This window comes from Dendropsophus ebraccatus, chromosome 2 (assembly GCF_027789765.1).
Source record: "Dendropsophus ebraccatus isolate aDenEbr1 chromosome 2, aDenEbr1.pat, whole genome shotgun sequence".
NCBI lineage: Eukaryota > Metazoa > Chordata > Amphibia > Anura > Hylidae > Dendropsophus > Dendropsophus ebraccatus.
In genome coordinates, this window is record NC_091455.1 from 217,288,662 (window position 1) to 217,312,466 (window position 23,805).

General features: G+C 47.5%; 1 protein-coding gene across 1 annotated transcript in view; it reads right to left on the reverse strand.

Annotated features, from left to right (window-relative positions):
- CUBN (cubilin) overlaps positions 1 to 18,661 on the reverse strand; it is a 304,407-nt gene extending 285,746 nt beyond the window's left edge. Inside the window, exons 1-2 of the mRNA XM_069959738.1 lie at positions 18,476 to 18,661; positions 18,108 to 18,237 (exon numbers count right to left, since the gene is read on the reverse strand). Coding sequence (XP_069815839.1) covers positions 18,108 to 18,237; positions 18,476 to 18,597 — 252 coding nt within the window. The 5' untranslated portion in view covers positions 18,598 to 18,661. The remainder of the gene's footprint in view (positions 1 to 18,107; positions 18,238 to 18,475) is intronic.
- Between the last annotated feature and the right edge of the window lie 5,144 nt (positions 18,662 to 23,805).

Consider the following 23,805-nt stretch of genomic DNA (forward strand, 5'->3'; position numbering starts at 1 on the left):
GATGCCCACATCTCAGTACAGAGGGGAGAGGCGGGGGAGATGCTGAGACAGCACAGGATGATGATGCCCCATCTCAGTACAGAGGGAGGAGCGGGGGAGATGCTGAGACAGCACAGGATGATGATGCCCCATCTCAGTACAGAGGGAGAGGCGGGGGAGATGCTGAGACAGCACAGGATGATGATAGCCCCATCTCAGTACAGAGGGAGAGGCGGGGGAGATGCTGAGACAGCACAGGATGATGATGCCCCATCTCAGTACAGAGGGAGAGGCGGGGGAGATGCTGAGACAGCACAGGATGATGATGCCCCATCTCAGTACAGAGGGAGAGGCGGGGGAGATGCTGAGACAGCACAGGATGATGATGATGCCCCATCTCAGTACAGAGGGAGAGGCGGGGGAGATGCTGAGACAGCACAGGATGATGATGCCCCATCTCAGTACAGAGGGAGAGGCGGGGGAGATGCTGAGACAGCACAGGATGATGATGCCCCATCTCAGTACAGAGGGAGAGGCGGGGGAGATGCTGAGACAGCACAGGATGATGATACCCCATCTCAGTACAGAGGGAGGGAGCGGGGGAGATGCTGAGACAGCACAAGGAGGATATGATGCCCCATCTCAGTACAGAAGGGAGGAGGCGGGGGAGATGCTGAGCACAGCACAGGATGATTGATATACCCCATCATCAGTACAGGAGGGAGGAGCGGGGGAGATGCTGAGACAGCACAGGATGATGATTACACCATCTCAGTACAGAGGGAGGAGCGGGGGAGATGCTGAGACAGCACAGGATGATGATGCCCCATCTCAGTACAGAGGGAGAGCGGGGGAGATGCTGAGACAGCACAGGATGATGATACCCCATCTCAGTACAGAGGGAGGAGGCGGGGGAGATGCTGAGACAGCACAGGATGATGATGCCCCATCTCAGTACAGAGGGAGGAGCGGGGGAGATGCTGAGACAGCACAGGATGATGATGCCCCATCTCAGTACAGAGGGAGGAGCGGGGGAGATGCTGAGACAGCACAGGATGATGATGCCCCATCTCAGTACAGAGGGAGAGGCGGGGGAGATGCTGAGACAGCACAGGATGATGATTCCCCATCTCAGTACAGAGGGAGAGGCGGGGGAGATGTTGAGACAGCACAGGATGATGATGCCCCATCTCAGTACAGAGGGAGGAGCGGGGGGAAGATGCTGAGACAGCACAGGATGATGATGCCCCATCTCAGTACAGAGGGAGGAGCGGGGGAGATGCTGAGACAGCACAGGATGATGATGCCCCATCTCAGTACAGAGGGAGGTGCGGGGGAGATGCTGAGACAGCACAGGATGATGATGATACCCCATCTCAGTACAGAGGGAGAGGCGGGGGAGATGCTGAGACAGCACAGGATGATGATGCCCCATCTCAGTACAGAGGGAGGAGCGGGGGAGATGCTGAGACAGCACAGGATGATGATGATGCCCCATCTCAGTACAGAGGGAGGAGCGGGGGAGATGCTGAGACAGCACAGGATGATGATGCCCCATCTCAGTACAGAGGGAGAGGCGGGGGAGATGCTGAGACAGCACAGGATGATGATGCCCCATCTCAGTACAGAGGGAGAGGCGGGGGAGATGCTGAGACAGCACAGGATGATGATGCCCCATCTCAGTACAGAGGGAGAGGCAGGGGAGATGCTGAGACAGCACAGGATGATGATGCCCCATCTCAGTACAGAGGGAGAGGCGGGGGAGATGCTGAGACAGCACAGGATGATGATGCCCCATCTCAGTACAGAGGGAGAGGCGGGGGAGATGCTGAGACAGCACAGGATGATGAGGCCCCATCTCAGTACAGAGGGAGAGGCGGGGGAGATGCTGAGACAGCACAGGATGATGATGCCCCATCTCAGTACAGAGGGAGAGGCGGGGGAGATGCTGAGACAGCACAGGATGATGATAACCCATCTCAGTACAGAGGGAGAGGCGGGGGAGATGCTGAGACAGCACAGGATGATGATACCCCATCTCAGTACAGAGGGAGGAGCGGGGGAGATGCTGAGACAGCACAGGATGATGATGATGCCCCATCTCAGTACAGAGGGAGGAGCGGGGGAGATGCTGAGACAGCACAGGATGATGATGCCCCATCTCATTACAGAGGGAGAGGCAGGGGAGATGCTGAGACAGCACAGGATGATGATACCCCATCTCAGTACAGAGGGAAAGGCGGGGGAGATGCTGAGACAGCACAGGATGATGATACCCCATCTCAGTACAGAGGGAGAGGCGGGGGAGATGCTGAGACAGCACAGGATGATGATGCCCCATCTCAGTACAGAGGGAGAGGCGGGGGAGATGCTGAGACAGCACAGGATGATGATACCCCATCTCAGTACAGAGGGAGAGGCGGGGGAGATGCTGAGACAGCACAGGATGATGATGCCCCATCGCAGTACAGAGGGAGGAGCGGGGGAGATGATGAGACAGCACAGGATGATGATGAGGCCCCATCTCAGTACAGAGGGAGAGGCGGGGGAGATGCTGAGACGGCACAGGATGATGAGGCCCCATCTCAGTACAGAGGGAGGAGCGGGGGAGATGCTGAGACAGCACAGGATGATGATGCCCCATCTCAGTACAGAGGGAGGAGCGGGGGAGATGCTGAGACAGCACAGGATGATGATACCCCATCTCAGTACAGAGGGAGGAGCGGAGGAGATGCTGAGACAGCACAGGATGATGATGCCCCATCTCAGTACAGAGGGAGAGGCGGGGGAGATGCTGAGACAGCACAGGATGATGATGCCCCATCTCAGCACAGAGGGAGAGGCGGGGGAGATGCTGAGACAGCACAGGATGATGATGCCCCATCTCAGTACAGAGGGAGGAGCGGGGGAGATGCTGAGACAGCACAAGATGATGATGCCCCATCTCAGTACAGAGGGAGAGGCGGGGGAGATGCTGAGACAGCACAGGATGATGATACCCCATCTCAGTACAGAGGGGAGAGGCAGGGGGAGATGCTGAGACAGCACAGGATGATGGATGCCCCATCTCAGTACAGAGGGAGAGGCGGGGGAGATGCTGAGACAGCACAGGATGATGATGATACCCCATCTCAGTACAGAGGGAGGAGCGGGGGAGATGCTGAGACAGCACAGGATGATGATGATACCCCATCTCAGTACAGAGGGAGGAGCGGGGGAGATGCTGAGACAGCACAGGATGATGATGCCCCATCTCAGTACAGAGGGAGAGGCGGGGGAGATGCTGAGACAGCACAGGATGATGATGCCCCATCTCAGTACAGAGGGAGAGGCGGGGGAGATGCTGAGACAGCACAGGATGATGATGCCCCATCTCAGTACAGAGGGAGGAGCGGGGGAGATGCTGAGACAGCACAGGATGATGATGCCCCATCTCAGTACAGAGGGAGAGGCGGGGGAGATGCTGAGACAGCACAGGATGATGATGCCCCATCTCAGTACAGAGGGAGGTGCGGGGGAGATGCTGAGACAGCACAGGATGATGATGCCCCATCTCAGTACAGAGGGAGAGGCGGGGGAGATGCTGAGACAGCACAGGATGATGATGCCCCATCTCAGTACAGAGGGAGAGGCGGGGGAGATGCGGAGACAGCACAGGATGATGATGCCCCATCTCGTACAGAGGGAGAGGCGGGGATATGGTGAGACAGCACAGGATGATGATAGCCCCATCTCAGTACAGAGGGAGGAGCGGGGGAGATGCTGAGACAGCACAGGATGATGATGCCCCATCTCAGTACAGAGGGAGAGGCAGGGGAGATGCTGAGACAGCACAGGATGATGATGCCCCATCTCAGTACAGAGGGAGAGGCAGGGGAGATGCTGAGACAGCACAGGATGATGATGCCCCATCTCAGTACAGAGGGAGGAGCGGGGGAGATGCTGAGACAGCACAGGATGATGATACCCCATCTCAGTACAGAGGGAGAGGCGGGGGAGATGCTGAGACAGCACAGGATGATGCCCCATCTCAGTACAAAGGGAGGAGCGGGGGAGATGCTGAGACAGCACAGGATGATGAGGCCAAATCTCAGTACAGAGGGAGAGGCGGGGGAGATGCTGAGACAGCACAGGATGATGATGATGCCCCATCTCAGTACAGAGGGAGAGGCGGGGGAGATGCTGAGACAGCACAAGATGATGATGCCCCATCTCAGTACAGAGGGAGGAGCGGGGGAGATGCTGAGACAGCACAAGATGATGATGCCCCATCTCAGTACAGAGGGAGGAGCGGGGGAGATGCTGAGACAGCACAGGATGATGATGCCCCATCTCAGTACAGAGGGAGAGGCGGGGAGATGCTGAGACAGCACAGGATGATGATGCCCCATCTCAGTACAGAGGAGAGGCGGGGGAGATGCTGAGACAGCACAGGATGATGATGATACCCCATCTCAGTACAGAGGGAGAGGCGGGGGAGATGCTGAGACAGCACAGGATGATGATACCCCATCTCAGTACAGAGGGAGAGGCGGGGGAGATGCTGAGACAGCACAGGATGATGATGCCCCATCTCAGTACAGAGGGAGAGGCGGGGGAGATGCTGAGACAGCACAGGATGATGATGCCCCATCTCAGTACAGAGGGAGGAGCGGGGGAGATGCTGAGACAGCACAGGATGATGATGCCCCATCTCAGTACAGAGGGAGAGGCGGGGGAGATGCTGAGACAGCACAGGATGATGATGCCCCATCTCAGTACAGAGGGAGAGGCGGGGGAGATGCTGAGACAGCACAGGATGATGATGCCCCATCTCAGTACAGAGGGAGAGGCGGGGGAGATGCTGAGACAGCACAGGATGATGATGATGCCCCATCTCAGTACAGAGGGAGAGGCGGGGGGAGATGCTGAGACAGCACAGGATGATGATGCCCCATCTCAGTACAGAGGGAGAGGCGGGGGAGATGCTGAGACAGCACAGGATGATGAGGCCCCATCTCAGTACAGAGGGAGAGGCGGGGGAGATGCTGAGACAGCACAGGATGATGATGCCCCATCTCAGTACAGAGGGAGAGGCGGGGGAGATGCTGAGACAGCACAGGATGATGATGATGCCCCATCTCAGTACAGAGGGAGAGGCGGGGGAGATGCTGAGACAGCACAGGATGATGCCCCATCTCAGTACAGAGGGAGGGGCGGGGGAGATGCTGAGACAGCACAGGATGATGATGCCCCATCTCAGTACAGAGGGAGGAGCGGGGGAGATGCTGAGACAGCACAGGATGATGATGATACCCCATCTCAGTACAGAGGGAGGAGCGGGGGAGATGCTGAGACAGCACAGGATGATGATGCCCCATCTCAGTACAGAGGGAGAGGCGGGGGAGATGCTGAGACAGCACAGGATGATGATGATGCCCCATCTCAGTACAGAGGGAGAGGCGGGGAGATGCTGAGACAGCACAGGATGATGATGATACCCCATCTCAGTACAGAGGGAGGAGCGGGGGAGATGCTGAGACAGCACAGGATGATGATGCCCCATCTCAGTACAGAGGGAGGGGCGGGTGAGATGCTGAGACAGCACAGGATGATGATGCCCCATCTCAGTACAGAGGGAGAGGCGGGGGAGATGCTGAGACACCACAGGATGATGATACCCCATCTCAGTACAGAGGGAGAGGCGGGGGAGATGCTGAGACTGCACAGGATGATGAGGCCCCATCTCAGTACAGAGGGAAAGGCGGGGGAGATGCTGAGACAGCACAGGATGATGATGATGCCCCATCTCAGTACAGAGGGAAAGACGGGGAGATGCTGAGACAGCACAGGATGATGAGGCCCCATCTCAGTACAGAGGGAGAGGCGGGGGAGATGCTGAGACAGCACAGGATGATGATGCCCCATCTCAGTACAGAGGGAGAGGCGGGGGAGATGCTGAGACAGCACAGGATAATGATGATGCCCCATCTCAGTACAGAGGGAGAGGCGGGGGAGATGCTGAGACAGCACAGGATGATGATGCCCCATCTCAGTACAGAGGGAGAGGCGGGGGAGATGCTGAGACAGCACAGGATGATGAGGCCCCATCTCAGTACACATTGAGGCCATCTTTTTCAGATACCAGAATATAATATGTGGCAAAACCAGCGATCAAGATGGTGTTTCACCATTACAACGTTAAAGTGTTCCTGTCACTTTAATAAACCTTTTGACATATCTCTAATGACAGAAACCCTTTAAGTCAAGGGTAAAGGGTTGGAGACAAGGGGGTAGCTATGTGGGGTTCACATAGTTGGGGGGACTTATTTATAGATTTAGCACTAGGACCCAGGAGCCTTGGAGAAGAGACAATTACTGTATCACATGTCAGCGGAAAGTGATAGAAACACTCAGGAGCCAACACATGATGATATATTATATACACACGATTATACCGCCGGTGGTGCCGGCCTTATCTGTGCCGCGTGATAATAATATCCTGATAGCGTTGGCCATGCTGCCAGCTGGCCGATGAGTTTACATACAAGTGTTGATTTCTAAACTAATAAACGTTATCTGCAGACACTGTAACCTGATCTATCAGTGAATGAATCAGTAAACGGCATTACGCCAAGGTCTGCAATTTATTACGTTTCTTGGAAAAAACAGGAGAGGTGATGTGATCTGTGTCCTGCACCGTGTGTATCACATGACCAGGGCAGATTTATAACACCAGACAAGGCTGATAGGGGATGTAGCATCACAAAGGTGGAGAAGTGGCAGCGGCTGAAGAGTGTGTGTGTGTGTGTGGGGGGGGGGGGGGGGTAGGTTGAAGGCTTTGGCAATTGGATAATTCTGCGGATTGGGGAGGAGTGATGCATTCTCCTCCTATACCTGTTACGGTATACAATGTTCTGGGGCTGCGGTGTTACCCAGCTATAGTTTGGTCCCCGGGGTGGTTGGGTAGGTCTCCCGGTGGGTGCCTTCAGGTTAGGTGACAGCGGCCGGAGGAAAAGTGGGGACCCCTAGTGTGTTATTATAGTAATGGTGTTGTGATGTGGGATGCCTTCAAGTACCCCTCCCACAGTTATATATATATATTTATGTGAACAAATGTTAAAGGGGTCGGCCACTTTATAGTAAAATAGGTCAGTACAAAGTATTAGTAAGTGTTCTCACTGTATATACTGACAGCAGCTCCCTGTACTCACTGTATATACTGACATCAGCTCCCTGTGTACTCACTGTATATACTGACATCAGCTCCCTGTGTACTCACTGTATATACTGACAGCGGCTCCCTGTGTACTCACTGTATATACTGACAGCAGCTCCCTGTGTACTCACTGTATATACTGACAGCAGCTCCCTGTGTACTCACTGTATATACTGACAGCAGCTCCCTGTACTCACTGTATATACTGACATCAGCTCCCTGTGTACTCACTGTATATACTGACAGCAGCTCCCTGTGTACTCACTGTATATACTGACAGCAGCTCCCTGTGTACTCACTGTATATACTGACAGCAGCTCCTTGTGTACTCACTGTATATACTGACAGCAGCTCCCTGTGTACTCACTGTATATACTGACATCAGCTCCCTGTGTACTCACTGTATATACTGACAGCAGCTCCCTGTACTCCCTGTATATACTGACAGCAGCTCCCTGTACTCACTGTATATACTGACATCAGCTCCCTGTGTACTCACTGTATATACTGACATCAGCTCCCTGTGTACTCACTGTATATACTGACAGCGGCTCCCTGTGTACTCACTGTATATACTGACATCAGCTCCCTGTGTACTCACTGTATATACTGACATCAGCTCCCTGTGTACTCACTGTATATACTGACAGCAGCTCCCTGTGTACTCACTGTATATACTGACAGCAGCTCCCTGTGTACTCACTGTATATACTGACATCAGCTCCCTGTACTCACTGTATATACTGACAGCAGCTCCCTGTACTCACTGTGTATACTGACAGCAGCTCCCTGTACTCACTGTATATACTGACATCAGCTCCCTGTGTACTCACTGTATATACTGACAACAGCTCCCTGTGTACTCACTGTATATACTGACAGCAGCTCCCTGTACTCACTGTATATACTGACATCAGCTCCCTGTGTACTCACTGTATATACTGACAGCAGCTCCCTGTACTCACTGTATATACTGACAGCAGCTCCCTGTGTACTCACTGTATATACTGACAGCAGCTCCCTGTGTACTCATTGTATATACTGACAGCAGCTCCCTTTACTCACTGTATATACTGACAGCAGCTCCCTGTACTCACTGTATATACTGACATCAGCTCCCTGTACTCACTGTATATACTGACAGCAGCTCTCTGTGTACTCACAGTATATACTGACAGCGGCTCCCTGTGTACTCACTGTATATACTGACATCAGCTCCCTGTGTACTCACTGTATATACTGACATCAGCTCCCTGTGTACTCACTGTATATACTGACAGCAGCTCCCTGTGTACTCACTGTATATACTGACAGCAGCTCCCTGTACTCACTGTATATACTGACATCAGCTCCCTGTGTACTCACTGTATATACTGACAGCAGCTCCCTGTACTCACTGTATATACTGACAGCAGCTCCCTGTGTACTCACTGTATATACTGACAGCAGCTCCCTGTGTACTCACTGTATATACTGACAGCAGCTCCCTGTGTACTCATTGTATATACTGACAGCAGCTCCCTGTGTACTCACTGTATATACTGACAGCAGCTCCCTGTACTCACTGTATATACTGACAGCAGCTCCCTGTACTCACTGTATATACTGACAGCGGCTCCCTGTGTACTCACTGTATATACTGACAGCAGCTCCCTGTGTACTCACTGTATATACTGACAGCGGCTCCCTGTGTACTCACTGTATATACTGACAGCAGCTCCCTGTGTACTCACTGTATATACTGACAGCAGCTCCCTGTGTACTCATTGTATATACTGACAGCAGCTCCCTGTGTACTCATTGTATATACTGACAGCAGCTCCCTGTGTACTAACTGTATATACTGACAGCAGCTCCCTGTGTACTCACTGTATATACTGACAGCAGCTCCCTGTGTACTCACTGTATATACTGACAGCAGCTCCCTGTACTTACTGTATATACTGACAGCAGCTCCCTGTGTACTCACTGTCTATACTGACAGCGGCTCCCTGTACTCACTGTATATACTGACAGCAGCTCCCTGTGTACTCACTGTCTATACTGACAGCAGCTCCCTGTACTTACTGTATATACTGACAGCAGCTCCCTGTGTACTCACTGTATATACTGACAGCAGCTCCCTGTGTACTCACTGTATATACTGACAGCGGCTCCCTGTGTACTGACTGTATATACTGACAGCCGCTCCCTGTACTCACTGTATATACTGACATCAGCTCCCTGTACTCACTGTGTATACTGACAGCAGCTCCCTGTACTCACTGTATATACTGACAGCGGCTCCCTGTACTTACTGTATATACTGACAGCAGCTCCCTGTGTACTCACTGTATATACTGACAGCGGCTCCCTGTACTCACTGTATATAATGACAGCGGCTCCCTGTGTACTCACTGTATATACTGACAGCGGCTCCCTGTACTCACTGTATATACTGACAGCAGCTCCCTGTGTACTCACTGTATATACTGACAGCGGCTCCCTGTGTACTCACTGTATATACTGACAGCAGCTCCCTGTGTACTCACTGTATATACTGACAGCGGCTCCCTGTGTACTCACTGTATATACTGACAGCAGCTCCCCGTGTACTCACTGTATATACTGACAGCAGCTCCCTGTGTACTCACTGTATATACTGACAGCAGCTCCCTGTGTACTCACTGTATATACTGACAGCGGCTCCCTGTGTACTCACTGTATATACTGACAGCGGCTCCCTGTGTACTCACTGTATATACTGACAGCAGCTCCCTGTACTCACTGTATATACTGACAGCGGCTCCCTGTGTACTCACTGTATATACTGACAGCAGCTCCCTGTGTACTCACTGCATACAGGGAGCTGATGTCAGTATATACAGTGAGTACACAGGGAGCTGCTGTCAGTATATACAGTGAGTACACAGGGAGCCGCTGTCAGTATATACAGTGAGTACACAGGGAGCCGCTGTCAGTATATACAGTGAGTACACAGGGAGCTGCTGTCAGTATATACAGTGAGTACACGGGGAGCTGCTGTCAGTATATACAGTGAGTACAGGGAGCTGCTGTCAGTATATACAGTGAGTACAGGGAGCTGCTGTCAGTATATACAGTGAGTACACAGGGAGCTGCTGTCAGTATATACAGTGAGTACAGGGAGCTGCTGTCAGTATATACAGTGAGTACACAGGGAGCTGCTGTCAGTATATACAGTCAGTACACGGGGAGCTGCTGTCAGTATATACAGTGAGTACACAGGGAGCTGCTGTCAGTATACACAGTGAGTACAGGGAGCTGCTGTCAGTATATACAGTGAGTACAGGGAGCTGCTGTCAGTATATACAGTGAGTACAGGGAGCGGCTGTCAGTATATACAGTGAGTACACAGGGAGCTGCTGTCAGTATATACAGTCAGTACACAGGGAGCTGCTGTCAGTATATACAGTGAGTACACAGGGAGCCGCTGTCAGTATATACAGTGAGTACACAGGGAGCTGCTGTCAGTATATACAGTGAGTACACAGGGAGCTGCTGTCAGTATATACAGTGAGTACACAGGGAGCCGCTGTCAGTATACAGTGAGTACACAGGGAGCCGCTGTCAGTATATACAGTGAGTACAGGGAGCTGCTGTCAGTATATACAGTGAGTACACAGGGAGCTGCTGTCAGTATATACAGTGAGTACACAGGGAGCTGCTGTCAGTATATACAGTGAGTACACAGGGAGCTGCTGTCAGTATATACAGTGAGTACAGGGAGCTGCTGTCAGTATATACAGTGAGTACACAGGGAGCTGCTGTCAGTATATACAGTGAGTACTCAGGGAGCTGCTGTCAGTATATACAGTGAGTACACAGGGAGCTGCTGTCAGTATATACAGTGAGTACACAGGGAGCTGCTGTCAGTATATACAGTGAGTACAGGGAGCTGCTGTCAGTATATACAGTGAGTACAGGGAGCTGCTGTCAGTATATACAGTGAGTACAGGGAGCTGCTGTCAGTATATACAGTGAGTACAGGGAGCTGCTGTCAGTATATACAGTGAGTACACAGGGAGCTGCTGTCAGTATATACAGTGAGTACTCAGGGAGCTGCTGTCAGTATATACAGTGAGTACACAGGGAGCTGCTGTCAGTATATACAGTGAGTACAGGGAGCTGCTGTCAGTATATACAGTGAGTACACAGGGAGCTGCTGTCAGTATATACAGTGAGTACAGGGAGCTGCTGTCAGTATATACAGTGAGTACAGGGAGCTGCTGTCAGTATATACAGTGAGTACACTTACTAATACTGTACACTGAACAATTTTACTATAAAGTGGCCGACCCCTTTAATAAAACAGAGAGTTATTTATATGTTATTTATATTGTTGCTGCGGCTTTTCCTTCCAGCAAGGTGTCGGAGTGTTTATTAAGGGGAGGGAAGGTTGGTAGGGAGCAGAGAGAGCTGGACTTTCCCTTATTACACAGAGAGATTTATCTGACAGATTTTGGAAGCCAAAGCCGGGAATGGATTTGAAAACAGGAGAAATCTCAGTCTTTCCTTTATGAACTGTTCCCTCTTTATACTCTGTTCCTGGCTTTGGCTTAAAAAATCTGTCAGATAAATCTCTCTGTGTAAACGCACCATTAGTCAAGGAAAGATACTAGTTTAAACCAGAAAATATCCCTTTAAGAGACAGCACCCCCATAACACAACCAACCATAGCACCACCATACCAGAGCCAACCATAGCACCACCATAACAGAGCCAACCACAGCACCACCATACCAGAGCCAACCATAGCACCACCATAACAGAGCCAACCACAGCACCACCATAACAGAGCCAACCATAGCACCACCATAACAAAGCCAAATATAGCACCACCATAACAGAGCCAACAATAGCACCACCATAACAGAGCCAACCATAGTACTACCATACCAGAGCCAACAACAGCACCACCATAACAGAGCCAACAACAGCACCACCATAACAGAGCCAACCATAGCACCACCATAACAAAGCAAACAACAGCACCACCATAACAGAGCCAACCATAGCACCACCATAACAGAGCCAACCATAGCACCACCATAACAGAGCCAACCATAGCACCACCATAACAGAGCCAACCATAGCACCACCATAACAGAGCCAACCATAGCACCACCATAACAGAGCCAACCACAGCACCACCATAACAGAGCCAACCATAGCACCACCATAACAGAGCCAACCACAGCACCACCATAACAAAGCAAACAACAGCACCACCATAACAGAGCCAACCATAGTACCCCCATAACAGAGCCAACCATAGCACTACCATAACAGAGCCAACCATAGCACTACCATACCAGAGCCAACCATAGCACCACCATAACAGAGCCAACCATAGCACTACCATAACAGAGCCAACCATAGCACTACCATAACAGAGCCAACCATAGCACTACCATACCAGAGCCAACCATAGCACCACCATAACAGAGCCAACCATAGCACCACCATAACAGAGCCAACCATAGCACTACCATACCAGAGCCAACAACAGCACCACCATAACAGAGCCAACCATAGCACTACCATACCAGAGCAAACAACAGCACCACCATAACAGAGCCAACCACAGCACCACCATAACAGAGCCAAACACAGCACCACCATAACAGAGCAAACAACAGCACCACTATAACAGAGCCAACCATAGCACCCCCATAACACAACCAACCACAGCACCACCATAACAGAGCCAACCACAGCACTACCATAACAGAGCAAACCATAGCACCACCATAACAGAGCCAACAACAGCAACACCATAACAGAGCAAACCATAGCAACACCATAACAGAGCCAACCACAGCACCACCATAACAGAGCCAACCATAGCACCCCCATAACACAACCAACCATAGCACTACCATAACAGAGCCAACAACAGCACCACCACAACAGAGCCAACCATAGCACCCCCATAACAGAGCCAACCATAGCACTACCATAACAGAGCCAACACCAGCACCACCGTAACAGAGCCAACCATAGCACCCCCATAACAGAGCCAACCATAGCACTACCATAACAGAGCCAACACCAGCACCACCATAACAGAGCCAACCATAGCACCCCCATAACAGAGCCAACACCAGCACCACCACACAGAGCCAACCATAGCACCACCATAACAGAGCCAACCATAGCACCACCATAACACAACCAACCACAACACCACCATAACAGAGCCAACCGTAGCACCACCATAACAGAACCAACCATAGCACCACCATAACAGAGCCAACACCAGCACCACCATAACAGAGCCAACCATAGCACCCCCATAACAGAGCCAACCATAGCACCACCATAACAGAGCCAACACCAGCACCACCATAACAGAGCCAACCATAGCACCACCATAACAGAGCCAACCATAGCACCACCATAACAGAGCCAACCATAGCACTACCATAACAGAGCCAACCATAGCACCAACCGAACAGAGCCAACCATAGCACCACCATAACAGAGCCAACCATAGCACCACCATAACAGAGCAAACCATAGCACCACCATAACAGAGCCAACCATAGCACCACCATAACAGAGCCAACCATAGCACTACCATAACAGAGCCAACCATAGCACCAACCTAACAGAGCCAACCATAGCACCACCATAACAGAGCCAACCATAGCACCACCATAACAGAGCCAACCATAGCACCACCATAACAGAGCCAACCATAGCACTACCATAACAGAGCCAACCATAGCACCAACCTAACAGAGCCAACCATAGCACCCCCATAACAGAGCCAACCATAGCACTACCATAACAGAGCCAACAACAGCACCACCATAACAGAGCCAACCATAGCACCACCATAACAGAACAATCCACAGCACCACCATAACAGAGCCAACCACAGCACCACCGTAACAGAGCCAACCACAGCACCACCATAACAGAGCCAACCATAGCACCACCATAACAGAACCAACCATAGCACTACCATAACAGAGCCAACCACAACACCACCATAACATGGCCAACAACAGCACCACCATAACAGAGCCAACAACAGCACCACCATAACAGAACCAAACACAGCACCACCATAACAGAGCCAACCACAGCACCACCATAACAGAGCCAACCACATCACCACCATAACAGAGCCAGCCATAGCACCACCATAACAGAGAACACCACAGCACCACCATAACAGAGCCAACCGTAGCACTACCATAACAGAGCCAACCACAATACCACCATAACATAGCCAACAACAGCACCACCATAACAGAGCCAACCACAGCCCCCCCATAACAGAACCAACCATAGCACCACCATAAAAGAGCCAACAACAGCACCACCATAACAGAGCCAGCCATAGCACCACCATAACAGAGCCAACCACAGCACCACCATACCGGAGCCAACCATAGCACCCCCATAACAGAGCAAACCATAGCACTACCATAACAGAGCCAACCACAGCACCACCATAACAGAGACAACCACAGCACCACCATACCGGAGCCAACCATACCACCCCCATAACAGAGCAAACCATAGCACCCCCATAACAGAGCCAACCATAGAACCCCCATAACAGAGACAACCACAGCACCACCATAACAGAGACAACCATAGCACTACCATAACAGAGCAAACCATAGCACCCCCATAACAGAGCCAACCATAGAACCCCTATAACAGAGCCAACCATAGCACCCCCATAACAGAGCAAACCATAGCACCCCCATAACAGAGCCAACCACAGCACCACCATAACAGAGCAAACCACAGCATCACCATAACAGAACCAACCATAACACCCCCATAACAGAGCCAACCATAGCACCACCATAACACAACCAACCACAGCACCACCATAACAGAGCCAACCACAGCACTACCATAACAGAGCAAACCATAGCACCACCATAACAGAGCCAACAACAGCACCACCATAACAGAGCAAACCATAGCAACACCATAACAGAGCCAACCACAGCACCACCATAACAGAGCCAACCATAGCACCCCCATAACAGAGCCAACCATAGCACTACCATAACAGAGCCAACACCAGCACCACCATAACAGAGCCAACCATAGCACCCCCATAACAGAGCCAACCATAGCACTTCCATAACAGAGCCAACACCAGCACCACCATAACAGAGCCAACCATAGCACCCCCATAACAGAGCCAACACCAGCACCACCACACAGAGCCAACCATAGCACCACCATAAAAGAGCCAACCATAGCACCACCATAACACAACCAACCACAACACCACTATAACAGAGCCAACCGTAGCACCACCATAACAGAACCAATCATAGCACCACCATAACAGAGCCAACACCAGCACCACCATAACAGAGCCAACCATAGCACCCCCATAACAGAGCCAACCATAGCACCACCATAACAGAGCCAACACCAGCACCACCATAACAGAGCCAACCATAGCACCATCATAACAGAGCCAACCATAGCACCAGCATAACAGTGCCAACCATAGCTCCACCATAACAGAGCCAACCATAGCACTACCATAACAGAGCCAATCATAGCACCACCATAACAGAGCCAACCATAGCACCACCATAACAGAGCCAACCATAGCACTACCATAACAGAGCCAACCATAGCACCAACCTAACAGAGCCAACCATAGCATCACCATAACAGAGCCAACTATAGCACCACCATAACAGAGCCAACCATAGCACCACCATAACAGAGCCAACCATAGCACTACCATAACAGAGCCAACCATAGCACCAACCTAACAGAGCCAACCATAGCACCCCCATAACAGAACCAACCATAGCACTACCATAACAGAGCCAACAACAGCACCACCATAACAGAGCCAACCATAGCACCACCATAACAGAACAATCCACAGCACCACCATAACAGAGCCAACCACAGCACCACCGTAACAGAGCCAACCACAGCACCACCATAACAGAGCCAACCATAGCACCACCATAACAGAACCAACCATAGCACTACCATAACAGAGCCAACCACAACACCACCATAACATAGCCAACAACAGCACCACCATAACAGAGCCAACAACAGCACCACCATAACAGAGCCAACCATAGCACCACCATAACAGAACCAAACACAGCACCACCATAACAGAGCCAACCACAGCACCACCATAACAGAGCCAACCACAGCACCACTATAACAGAACCAACCATAGCAGCCCCATAACAGAGAACACCACAGCACCACCATAACAGAGCCAACACCAGCACCACCATAACAGAGCCAACCACAATACCACCATAACAGAGCCAACCACAGCACCACCATAACAGCCAACCATAACACTACCATAACAGAGCCAACCATAGCACCACCATAACAGAGCCAACAACAGCACCACCATAACAGAGACAACCACAGCACCACCATAACAGAGCCAACCATAGCACCAACCTAACAGAGCCAACCATAGCACCACCATAAAAGAGCCAACCACAGCACCACCATACCGGAGCCAACCATACCACCCCCATAACAGAGCAAACCATAGCACTACCATAACAGAGCCAACCACAGCACCACCATAACAGAGACAACCACAGCACCACCATACCGGAGCCAACCATACCACCCCCATAACAGAGCAAACCATAGCACCACCATAACAGAGCCAACCATAGAACCCCCATAACAGAGACAACCACAGCACCACCATAACAGAGCCAACCATAGCACTACCATAACAGAGCAAACCATAGCACCCCCATAACAGAGCCAACCATAGAACCCCTATAACAGAGCCAACCATAGCACCCCCATAACAGAGCAAACCATAGCACCACCATAGCAGAGCCAACCAAAGCATCACCATAACAGAGCCAACCATAGCACCACCATAGCAGAGCCAACCAAAGCACCACCATAACAGAGCCAACCATAGCACCACCATAACAGAGCCAACCATAGCACCACCATAACAGAGCCAACCACAGCACCACCATAACAGAGCCAACCATAGCACCACCATAACAGAGCCAACCACAGCACCACCATAACAGAACAATCCACAGCACTACCATAACAGAACAATCCACAGCACTACCATAACAGAACCAACCAGAGCACCACCATAACAGAGCCAACCACAGCACCACCATAACAGAGCCAACCATAGCACCACCATAAAAGAACCAACCAGAGCACCACCATAACAGAGCCAACCATAGCACCACCATAACAGAGCCAACCACAGCACCACCATAACAGAGCCAACCATAGCACCACCATAACACAACCAACCACAGCACCACCATAACAGAGCCAACAACAGCACTACCATAACAGAGCCAACCATAGCACCACCATAACAGAGCCAACCATAGCACCCCCATAACAGAGCCAACCACAACACCACCATAACATAGCCAACTATAGCACCACCATAACAGAGCCAACCATAGCACCACCATAACAGAGCCAACCATAGCACCACCATAACAGAGCCAACCATAGCACCCCCATAACAGAGCCAACCACAGCACCCCCATAACAGAGACAACCACAGCACCACCATAACAGAGCCAACCATAGCACCACCATAACAGAGCCAACCATAGCACTACCATAACAGAGCCAACCATAGCACCACAATAACAGAGCCAACCATAGCACCAACCTAACAGAGCCAACCATAGCACCACCATAACAGATTGCACCTTAACCAACTCTCACAGCAGACCCAACTATAACATTTCCAGTCCCAGAATCAGAGCAGTGGTATCCGCAGCATGTAAATGCTAATATTAAAGGGGAACTCCACCAAAATGTTTTCTTTCAAATCAACTGGTGTCAGAAAGTTATACAGATTTGTAATTTACTTCTATAGTCTTCCAGTATTTATCTGGAGCGTTTTATACAGAAGTACCTGGGAGAGGAGCTCGGTCACGTCCTCGTCGTTCATCTTTATCCTCCCATAGTTGCTGGTTCTGAACTCGATGTTCTTGGTTTCGCTGACGATAAATATCAGATTTCCATCATGAGACGCCATCCGCGGCCTAGGAGAGATAACATACAGGATCGTCTTATTATATCCTATACAGATCAATGATCGGAGGGGACACGGAATAATATAACACGCCATCCACCACAGCTGGAGCCAGGAGATTTGCTGGGATTTGTAGTGCCACTATTGTTTTATTTAAAGGGCCAGCGCAGCTTGTATAGGACAGCGGTTACAGACCCTCAGGTGGCTGATAACAGAGAGCAATAGCTCATGCTATCTCCATCACTTACTGGTCGGAGCTGACGTCTCTTCTCTGTCGGGTCCTCACGGGCTCCCCCAGCTGACAGATCAGTCCAGATAGGACTAATAGTGCGGCTGTGAGGTGGCCGGGGAGGTGGCCGGGAGACACCATGGTGGAGCCGCTAACTCCAGCCTCTCAGGACACAAGTTGCCTTGCTCGGGTTATACAGAGAAGTCTCCTTCCTCGGGTTATATAGAGAAGTCGCCTTGCTCGGGTTGCACTTTGACCCTTTGGATTTCTTCATTCCCACGAATCCTGAGGAAAATAGTTAACGCAGCTCCATTTATATTAATTGTTCACCTGAGGTAACGGACGGGGACAAAGGGCTGCGGCTGATGAGTACATTCCGACCCCGGCCACCCAGGCTTCCCGACTCTTATCCACCAGCTTCCTGACCTATGAACAGTGATAGCGGCTGCAGGGTGACATATATATGTGTCACCCTGCACCCCTATATAAGTTATATATATATATATATATATATATATATATATATATATATATATGTGTGTGTGTCTGTCACACTGCACCCCTATATAAGTTATATATATATATATATATATATATATATATATATGTGTGTGTGTCACCCTGCACCCCTATATAAGTTATATATATATATATATGTGTGTGTGTGTGTCACCCTGCACCCCTATATAAGGTATATATATATATATATGTGTGTGTGTGTCACCCTGCACCCCTATATAAGTTATATATATATATATGTGTGTGTGTGTCACCCTGCACCCCTATATAAGGTATATATATATATGTCACCCTGCACCCCTATATAAGGTATATATATGTCACCCTGCACCCCTATATAACATATATATATGTCACCCTGCACCCCTATATAAGATATATATATATATATATATATATATATATATATATGTGTGTGTGTGTGTGTCACCCTGCACCCCTAAATAAGTTATATACAGTGGTACCTTGGTTTAAGAGTAACTTGGTTTAAGAATGTTTTGGTTTAAGAGCTCACAGTTTTTTTTAAATTGTGACTTGGTTTAAGAGCATTGCTTTGGTTTAAGAGCTCCCTGTACTGTGTGGGAGGGGGAGTGGGGGAGGGGCATGATCTGCACAGCGGGGTCTACAGCCCTGTATTCTGACCCAGGAAATCTCCCTCACCTTCCAAATCATAGCAGATCCAGTTCAGGCTGGGGCTTACATCAGGGGACAGGACTGTGGAGGTAATCTCTTCATAGCTGTAACCCCTCTCTCCCCGGACAGAGAGTGCTGCATGTATGTGCCCACATCTGCCCTGCTCATTCCTTCCTGCTCCCTGCAGTCTCTGTCAGACCTTGTGTTTCCCATCCTCTCCATTACTGTAACTTATAATATCACAGATTCTGCTGTTTCTGAATGTTTGTTTCATTTGTTTTACATTTTATTCAGAATATTAAATCATTATTTTTGGGGTGATGAACCAATTGTCTGTATTTCTATAACTTCTTATGGGAAAATTTGCTTTGGTTTAAGAGTGGATTTGGATTACAAGTAGAGTCCGGGAACGAATTATGCTCGTAATCCAAGGCACCACTGTATATATATATGTGTGTGTGTCTCACCCTGCACCCCCTATATAAGGGGTTATATAGTATTATCGGTATACTCCTTCTTTAGTATTATCGGTATACTCTCTCTTTAGTATTATCGGTATACTCCTTCTTTAGTATTATCGGTATAATCCTTCTTTAGTATTATCGGTATACTCCTTCTTTAGTATTATCGGTATACTCCTTTATTATTATCGTATACTCTCTCTTTAGTATTATCGGTATACTCTCTCTTTAGTATTATCGGTATACTCTCTCTTTAGTATTATCGGTATACTCCTTTAGTATTATCGTATACTCTCTCTTTAGTATTATCGGTATACTCTCTCTTTAGTATTATCGGTATACTCCTTCTTTAGTATTATCGGTATACTCCTTCTTTAGTATTATTGGTACGTTCCTTCTTTAGTATTATCGGTATACTCCTTCTTTATTATTATCGGTATACTCCTTTAGTATTATCGGTATACTCCTTCTTTATTATTATCGGTATACTCCTTCTTTAGTATTATCGGTATACTCCTTCTTTAGTATTATCGGTATACTCTCTCTTTAGTATTATCGGTATACTCTCTCTTTAGTATTATCGGTATACTCCTTTAGTATTATCGTATACTCTCTCTTTAGTATTATCGGTATACTCTCTCTTTAGTATTATCGGTATACTCCTTCTTTAGTATTATCGGTATACTCCTTCTTTAGTATTATTGGTACGTTCCTTCTTTAGTATTATCGGTATACTCCTTCTTTATTATTATCGGTATACTCCTTTAGTATTATCGGTATACTCCTTCTTTATTATTATCGGTATACTCCTTCTTTAGTATTATCGGTATACTCCTTCTTTAGTATTATCGGTACACTTCTTTAATATTATCGGTATACTGTCTCTTTAGTATTATCGGTATACTCCTTCTTTAGTATTATCGGTAAACTCCTTCTTTAGTATTATCGGTATACTCTCTCTTTAGTATTATCGGTACACTCCTTTAGTATTATCGGTATACTCTCTCTTTAGTATTATCGGAACACTCCTTCTTTAGTATTATCGGTATACTCCTTCTTTAGTATTATCGGTACGTTCCTTCTTTAGTATTATCGGTATACTCCTTCTTTAGTATTATCGGAACACTCCTTCTTTAGTATTATCGGTATACTCCTTCTTTAGTATTATCGGTATACTCTCTCTTTAGTATTATCGGTACGCTCGTTCTTTAGTATTATCGGTATACTCTCTCTTTAGTATTATCGGTATACTCTCTCTTTAGTATTATCGGTATACTCTCTCTTTAGTATTATCGGTATACTCCTTCTTTAGTATTATCGTTACACTCCTTTAGTATTATCGGTATACTCTCTCTTTATTACTATCGGTATACTCTCTCTTTAGTACTATCGGTATACTCTCTCTTTAGTATTATCGGTATACTCTCTCTTTAGTACTATCGGTATACTCTCTCTTTAGTATTATCGGTATACTCCTTTAGTATTATCGGTATACTCCTTCTTTAGTATTATCGGTATACTCTCTCTTTAGTATTATCGGTATACTCCTTCCTAAGTATTATCGGTATACTCCTTCTTTAGTATTATCGGTATACTCCTTTAGTATTATAGGTATACTCCTTTAGTATTATCGGTATACTCTCTCTTTAGTATTATCGTATACTCTCTCTTTAGTATTATCGGTATACTCTCTCTTTAGTATTATCGGTATACTCCTTCTTTAGTATTATCGGTATACTCCTTCTTTAGTATTATTGGTACGTTCCTTCTTTAGTATTATCGGTATACTCCTTCTTTATTATTATCGGTATACTCCTTTAGTATTATCGGTATACTCCTTCTTTATTATTATCGGTATACTCCTTCTTTAGTATTATCGGTATACTCCTTCTTTAGTATTATCGGTATACTCTCTCTTTAGTATTATCAGTATACTCTTTTAGTATTATCGGTATACTCCTTCTTTAGTATTATCGGTACACTTCTTTAATATTATCGGTATACTGTCTCTTTAGTATTATCGGTATACTCCTTCTTTAGTATTATCGGTATACTCTCTCTTTAGTATTATCGGTACACTCCTTTAGTATTATCGGTATACTCTCTTTAGTATTATCGGTATACTCTCTCTTTAGTATTATCGGTACACTCCTTTAGTATTATCGGTATACTCTCTTTAGTATTATCGGAACACTCCTTCTTTAGTATTATCGGTATACTCCTTCTTTAGTATTATCGGTATATTCCTTCTTTAGTATTATCGGAACACTCCTTCTTTAGTATTATCGGTATACTCCTTCTTTAGTATTATCGGTATACTCTCTCTTTAGTATTATCGGTACGCTCGTTCTTTAGTATTATCGGTATACTCTCTCTTTAGTATTATCGGTATACTCTCTCTTTAGTATTATCGGTATACTCTCTCTTTAGTATTATCGGTATACTCCTTCTTTAGTATTATCGTTACACTCCTTTAGTATTATCGGTATACTCTCTCTTTATTACTATCGGTATACTCTCTCTTTAGTACTATCGGTATACTCTCTCTTTAGTATTATCGGTATACTCTCTCTTTAGTACTATCGGTATACTCTCTCTTTAGTATTATCGGTATACTCCTTTAGTATTATCGGTATACTCCTTCTTTAGTATTATCGGTATACTCTCTCTTTAGTATTATCGGTATACTCCTTCCTAAGTATTATCGGTATACTCCTTCTTTAGTATTATCGGTATACTCCTTTAGTATTATAGGTATACTCCTTTAGTATTATCGGTATACTCTCTCTTTAGTATTATCGGTATACTCTCTCTTTAGTATTATCGGTATACTCCTTCTTTAGTATTATCGGTATACTCTCTCTTTAGTATTATCGGTATACTCTCTCTTTAGTATTATCGGTATACTCTCTCTTTAGTATTATCGGTATACTCCTTTAGTATTATCGGTATACTCTCTCTTTAGTATTATCGGTATACTCCTTTAGTATTATCGGTATACTCCTTCTTTAGTATTATCGGTATACTCCTTCTTTAGTATTATCGGAACACTCCTTCTTTAGTATTATCGGAACACTCCTTCTTTAGTATTATCGGTATACTCCTTCTTTAGTATTATCGGTATACTCCTTCTTTAGTATTATCGGTATACTCCTTCTTTAGTATTATCGGTATACTCCTTCTTTAGTATTATCGGTATACTCTCTCTTTAGTATTATCGGTACGCTCGTTCTTTAGTATTATCGGTATACTCTCTCTTTAGTATTATCGGTATACTCTCTCTTTAGTATTATCGGTATACTCTCTCTTTAGTATTATCGGTATACTCCTTCTTTAGTATTATCGTTACACTCCTTTAGTATTATCGGTATACTCTCTCTTTATTACTATCGGTATACTCTCTCTTTAGTACTATCGGTATACTCTCTCTTTAGTATTATCGGTATACTCTCTCTTTAGTACTATCGGTATACTCTCTCTTTAGTATTATCGGTATACTCCTTTAGTATTATCGGTATACTCCTTCTTTAGTATTATCGGTATACTCTCTCTTTAGTATTATCGGTATACTCCTTCTTTAGTATTATCGGTATACTCCTTCTTTAGTATTATCGGTATACTCCTTTAGTATTATAGGTATACTCCTTTAGTATTATCGGTATACTCTCTCTTTAGTATTATCGGTATACTCTCTCTTTAGTATTATCGGTATACTCCTTCTTTAGTATTATCGGTA